At 45.6% G+C, this 6908-nt stretch overlaps 1 protein-coding gene across 1 annotated transcript; it reads right to left on the bottom strand.

The window, feature by feature from the left end:
* Positions 1 to 3142: 3142 nt before the first annotated feature.
* On the bottom strand, positions 3143 to 6815 carry LOC125527062 (septin and tuftelin-interacting protein 1 homolog 1-like). Its single transcript, XM_048691637.1, has one exon. The coding sequence runs from the start codon at positions 6115 to 6117 to the stop codon at positions 5101 to 5103; it is 1017 nt and encodes a 338-aa protein (XP_048547594.1). The 5' UTR covers positions 6118 to 6815; the 3' UTR covers positions 3143 to 5100.
* Positions 6816 to 6908: the final 93 nt, after the last annotated feature.

Raw genomic sequence — 6908 nt, 5'->3', positions numbered from 1 at the left:
CCACACTTGGAGCGATTTCGATTGCTGTTGACGCCTCCACAGCGACAGAGACAAGAGTTGTAGCATTGTCCCCTCCTGGGCTCGCGGTCGAGCAGGTGGCGGCCGACGCGTCAACAGAGTACATGTCGCCCAATGTAGAGGTGTGGGTTGGCATTGAGATATCCATGGCCATTGCCTGCACTACCCCTGGCGCTGGAATGATGGTGGTGGAGATGGCATTGTGCGTGTGGGAGTTCGCTGCTGTTGAGCATGCACCCAAGACGTCCAGTGTGGTGGTCGGCGTCGAGGTCGAGGCCGCTGGCTCGAGGCCGACACAGTAGCGCTCGACGACGTTGATGGTGACCTTGGACGAAGCTGGTGTTGCGGGAGAAGCGGGCGCCGGCACCGACACGATGGCGGCACGGCTTGGGCATTGTGTCGAACATGTGGCGGGCATCCAAGCAGCGAGGACGCTGGCGTCTCTGTTCTCAATTGTCTGGCGCGGCGCATCCTCTTCTTCCTGCTGTTGTTGTTGCTGCGTGAAGGTTGATGCCGATCTCTGAGCAGAGACCACCACGGATGCATCAGAAACAGATGCGTTGTCGTCCGCCAGAGACACAGTTGGGGTTGATGTAGTCGTTGGCGCATGGTCGAGGTACTCGTGGTACCCTGCGCGCGCGGCCCGTAGCGCTTCTGCGACGGCCGCCGACACCTCAGATGCCACCTGCGCTGCGATGGCCGGAATACGGGCGGCAAACTCGGCGCGATGCTTGTTGCTCTGGTCCGCCCACTTGGTGAGGTAGCACTGCTGGTGGTCCTCCGCCAACGCGAACACGCGATCTCGGCTGGCCGCCGAAGCTGATCCGCGTAGCATTGTTGAACAGGCTGGATGGACGCTCTCTGATCCAGGAAATTTGTTTGGCTTGAATTTGGAGAAGTTAGGGAAATTTTTGTACAACAGAATTTCGTGGCTAAGGATCTATGGCTCTGAATACCAATTGTTAGCAACACACTAGTACAGAGATCAATTGCTCAAGGATTTGAACTACAAGCCATGGATTCACCAAGGTTTAGCTAGTACAGAGGAGGAGGAAGAAGATACATAAGCAGAGGAGGCCGAAGCCGTCCAAATCCTAGCTGAGTAGTCCGTAGCCTGTTCACTTGTATTTGTAGTCGCTGCCTTCCAGCAGCCCAGGCCCAATATGTGCGCCCAATAGTCCAGCCCATGACGAGAGTAGGGGCGGTCGCTAACAAAGAAACAACAAAATTATGGGAGGTTAAGTTTTGGGAGAAGGGCTAGGTGCGGAAGAGTTTTAACTCCTCAGAATGTGAAAAGTTAAGTTTTAAGGGGTCATTTGAGGGTCGCCTCAGAACGTGAACAGAGACGGCGTGGGTTCCTAGTTTTAATTTTGAGGGATTCCTACATTTATTAAAAGGTCGGAGGAGAAGAGAAGGTAGTAGTATGGATTCTGTGGTAAGTGCAACTGCCGAACAGGAGAATACGATGCGATTGGTAGGCGCCATGCAGGCAAGAAAGAATAAGATAATTGTTCCCGCAAAAAGAAAAACATAATTGTTGGAATACAAAGTTGTGTCTGAGCAATTCCTTGGTTCCCAAATCCATTTTGTTCTCCGAGTATCTGGCCAATCAGTTCACGGCAACAAAAATGTGCCCAAGAGGATCCACCTGCCATAATCAATCAGTTCTACCACAACGACAGCTGCTTGCCCTTGATACGTACCGAATCCGTTGTCTGAAGCTGAATGATTGTAAGTGGTTGTGACAAGGCATCTTAATGCTCACACCACATTTCTGTTGCTAGTGTTAACAGCTCAAACGGGATGTCCCATCCATCACCTGCCCACTTTTTCGAGATAGGCTTTCGCCCCGCTTTATATGTGAAGCAAATCGCCTACCCACTTAGCTGCAAGAATTAATTCTCGGCGTAGTTCGTTCAGTTCAACTGTGTGATCCATCGTATACTCCTTGCCTTGTCAGAGCAACCTGCCATAATTTCATCACTGAACCGGTAGAAGAGAGTGAGAGACAGACAGACACACACACACAAGTGCTTCACAACAAGTGCTTCCCATTGTTGGCGGAGCTCGGATTTGTGGTGGTGCCGATAGTGTCGTTTTCTTTTGTTTCTTTTTGTGCTGCCTTTTGCGGTACTTTCCTCCTTTAGGGGTGTTCTTGTAATACCTCTTTCTATCAATGAATTTGGCAGTTCTCCTGCCAACGTTTAAAAAAAAAAGAGATGCATGCATGCATTGGCCTAGCTAATCATTCACACCAGCTAAACAAAGCCTTTGCTGATCTGTTTTGCGCTCGGATCACTGGCCAAGAGGAAATTAAGATGAGAGTCCCCACAGGAACATCATAATCCTCTTTGACAGGCGTGCTGGTGCCCTGCCTGGACCAGGATGCTCCTTTCTTGCATTATTACTGAAAAAAAGGAGCAAAAATCATACTGCTAATTTCTAATCTGCTTGCTTTTCAAGTGTGCCATACACCAATTAGCAGCTGCCAATAATGGGTTTCTACCATGTGGAAGCGTCCTTCACAAAAATTAGCAGCCTCCTATCTTTAAGCCGTGGGTTGAGGCCACAAAACCAATTATTAGCTGCCGCATGATGGAAATAGGGCAGCCCCTGAAACGTGGGGCCCACGGGGGTTCCCTCTTCGCCTATAAAACGGGCGCGCGCCTTCCCTCCAACCCATCTCTCTCACGCTCACACACCTCTGTTTCTTCATCGTGCCCGCTACTTCAAAGAAGCAAGCACACGTCCCACCTCTCTTCGCCTCCATGGACTCCAAGATGTTGCGCTCCGCGGTCATCGCGGCCGCCGTCGCCGTGTCCACGCTCGCGGGGGTCGCCTACGCCGTCGACCCGCCGGCCGCCGCGCCGGGCCCCGGCGGCCACGCCACCTCCGGCGCCGCCGCCCTGTCGTCGTCGTCGATGGTCGCCGCCGTCCTCTGCCCGGCCGTCGCGCTCCTCTTCGCCAACCTGCGCCACTGATGATGATTAAACAAAGGGAACCATGCTGTCAATTAACCGTCGACGTGCGTCGCGCGGATATCGGTCTCGTTGTATTCTTGTACGTCTTTGCTCCTTTGATTTCCGATGATGATGATTGGTCGGTCCGCGCGCTGTACAACCAATTAATGTGAAATTCTATTCATTCGGTTATTAAGGGTTCATGCCAGCATAATATTCACCCTCATCTTTGCTCAAGCCTCAAGAACATTCTGCCAGGCTGCCTTTCACTTTATTTCCTTGTGATTTCGACGTCTTTGCACCCTCAATCGATCTTGGGTGGGTTCAGTTGGGATATAAAGACTTAAAGAGGGAATGTAAAGCTAAGAAAGCAGCTAAAGAAAACAATGATTGCATGAAAAACAGGATAAAAAGCGTGAAAATATGCAAAGCTAAGAAAGCGGCTGGTTGCCATGCAATGCGATGGCTGTAAAGCAGACGCACATATCCATCAAAAATTCGAAATAGTGCAACCCTGACCTGGCCTTTTCGGTGCTGTTCAACTCATCCCTGAATTCTCTATTCTCCTGTTGCTATTGTTGTTGTTCGAAAAACAAAAACAAATGTCGAGTGCACGCTAGCTAGCTAGTAGTTATGCACATACAAGCAAAGATTGCATGTATAAATTGGCACACTTTGCAGAGTTGGATTAATTTTTCTTTTACCAATAGTAGTCATTTCTGATGCAAAAGGCCGGGGGAATCCCTCATTTTCAAATAAAAACTTTATTAGCCGTTTCAAAATTGTAATCAAGTTCAATTTTGAGCAAGATGCGCTGCAGACAAATTACACAATGCCATTCGGATGGGAAATGGTAACCCACGGCTTAATTTGTTTATCCTGAAGCAAAGGAAAACGCCCATTTTGGGTCACTAGAATACTCTCTGAGAACTAGAAAGGATTGGCTGATAACTTTAAAACAGGTAGATGCATTACCTTGTTGAATTAAGTGGTTTGACTAATGATGCGTAGATGATTTTGCACACGTCCCAACCCATTAAAATATGGTAGAAAACATAAATTATAGAAATAAAAAATCAGAATATTATTAAAGCAAAAAAATAACAGTACTTAAAATCATGCAGCATTCTGAAAAAATAAAATGAAATAAATTCTACACAAGTTACCCAAAAACATGTGAAATGGCTAATGTTTTTAGGAAAAGGTCATAATATTATTAAAAAACAATTAACTAAAAGAAAACTAACACCAAATTTTTCTACTGTCGTGAATGTTTCTGAATGTTTGTATCCTTTACATTTTCTTAGGATTGTGTAATAGTTTTCCTTGAATTACCTGGATTTTCTAAGTTCTTAAGCAAAGTTGTAATGTAGTTTTCCTATTTTTTTTATTTCCTAAGAAATTATTATTACACGAACCATCAATTTTGAGCCAGCTTTCAAAGTTGATGGTCAAATTTGTCTTACTTTAGAAACTATAGATCAAAACACGACTTAGCTTATAGTTGAGGAAATGAACTAAAGAGGGAGGAAATGAAATATACATTTTCTAGAGCAACTTTCTGTTAGACTATTAAGATGGTGGTTGTTAACCACAGCCCACAAGGGATCAAAGGTTAGGTTTGGCGTCATGTATGTCTCATTATGACAGAATATTATTTTACAAGTAGGCCACTTTCTCGTCGAAAGTAAGGCGCCTATGGTGTGGTCGATAATCTTGAACCTCCCTGCCATGTTAATGTTCATGTACAACTTGGGGTAATCTAGAAGAAGAGATGATTGTTCGAATGTTTTCAGCATTATGGTGATTCTTCATCTGATATGTCTTATTTTGCATGGAATGGTAACATGCTTCTTGCTATACTAAGGTGCACATACTTTTTTTTATCTGTTGCGATTTAATCAAATAAGTTATTCCTGTTATTTCCATACGACCCGAAGAAAAGGAACATTTTCTTAATCTCCAATATCCTTGAGAGGATTTATTGAGTGGCATAATATTGAGTAGGTACTTGAGTATTTCCACAATATTACATTGAAACAAAATGAGTAACTACATCTCTACAATACAAATTGCTAAGGAGTAACAACATGTTTATAAGAAAATTTGCAGCCAATGCAGACTACCAAGTATAATTTACAAGTATGTTGACAATGTCAACACCAACTTCGAGATGTGCGAGCACGCGTTCATCGGCGAGTAGCTCTGGCGTGAAGAGCTTTTTCCAGCCGGTGCACCATGCGGTGGCCTCCCCAAACGAGGGCTTTGCGGCGTGCAACCAATGTCGCAGCGCACTTTTCCATTTGTCGAAAAACAACTCGGCTTCTAGGATAAATACCATGTCTTCAACATGCACGAGAGGTGCCCATAGCATCAACGTGCAGAACGAGGAGTCGATTTGCTTCGGCGGTGTGATCCTCAGGTTCCGTGTGAATTGTGCCAGCTTCAGTAAGATGTGGCGTCGGCTGAAGGTATCCCATTGCGTTGGGTCAAGGTATTCCTTCCATGGCGAGACGATGTCGTAGCCGCCATTGCTTATCTTGCTTTCGACAATGTCATAGAGACTCTCCGGTAAGTGGTCGATGAGAGGAATCAATGGGTGAAGCCAGTGGTGACAATCCGGATCCCACGATGGCATCCACTCTCGCGCATCCATGGCCATCCTCGGCATGATCACCTTCTCAATGATGTACCGCAAGGTGGAGGATGGCAGTGTGGCCTTCCACAACCCTAGCGCACGGTTCTCCTGGATCACCTTCTTGGACTTGACGATCGCCGCCAATGCGTCCGCCGTCTCCACGCTATCGTCCCCTTGAAGAGCCATGTCATGCAGCAATGAGAGGATCTTTTCGTAGCACTCTACTTCAAGACGCAGGGCTCGTGAAAGACCCTTCCACGTATGCCACTCCTCTTCCACATGTGGCAACGGCGGAACGTATAGGCCATTGTCATATGGTTTCTCACAATGACCGATGCCAGCTTTTGGAGACCGCACGGTGAATTGTATAGGCGCGATGATCCCTTGCCCATGTGCACCGAGACCTGAGCCTTCTCGATAGTTCCAACGTCGCATCATCTTCGCCACTGCGAGGCTAGGGAATGCGAGGTTGCCTGACATATCATGTTCGAGTAGCGCCATGCCTAGCAAGCAAACCGACGACTGGCAAACAAAAAGTTTGCCAAAGATGAGTGTTTCTTAATGTGAGACAAGGCTTCAGGTTAGAGTGATATTTCACACTTTGTTCTTTTGTGTTGATTAAGTACAAGAGTGTTTTTTTTCTCAAAAACACATAAGAGTTTTGTGCAATATTTCGTTAAGAGAGAGAGAATTAGAGTTTTGTTACAGCACCACAGCGACACTGGCAACAGAGAACCTGCAGGCGCTACCCCGTTGCCTTTTATGCTTTAAGAGTAAGAATGTATTTATTTATTTAGTAATAGTAAGAATTTATTTATTTCTTTTACACCCTGAGCGTGAATGTTGACTCTTTTTATGTTGACTCCTTAAGAGTAAGAATGTATTTATTTATTATGCCTTTTATGCCTTTTGCAAGGACTGGTCCAACAATTGTATATAAAATTGTTTATTTAAATCATCTATAAGATTTTAGTCTTGCATATGTTACATGTAAAGAAGAAAATTGATGGGAGAGTGAATCATTGCCAACCCATACCTTTTATAAGTATATACAAGAAAGATATTTTTCTTTTAGGCAAAGAAAGAAAGATATTATTGGATTGATCAAGTGAGGAAAACAACGTGAGTACATGGACACCTGTCCCACGCGTAAGCAAAAAAGCAGAAAAGGGCCTTGAAGAAATAAAAATCTGTGGATCTGAATTCACGGCAGCACATCCCATGGACTCTCCTGAGCGCTTAGCGAGAGTTGTCTACGCTGTACTCCCTCCGTAAACAATTAGTGATCTAAA

Source organism: Triticum urartu, chromosome 1, assembly GCF_003073215.2.
Source record: "Triticum urartu cultivar G1812 chromosome 1, Tu2.1, whole genome shotgun sequence".
Taxonomy (NCBI): Eukaryota; Viridiplantae; Streptophyta; class Magnoliopsida; order Poales; family Poaceae; genus Triticum; species Triticum urartu.
This window is presented reverse-complemented; position numbering and strand designations above follow the sequence as displayed.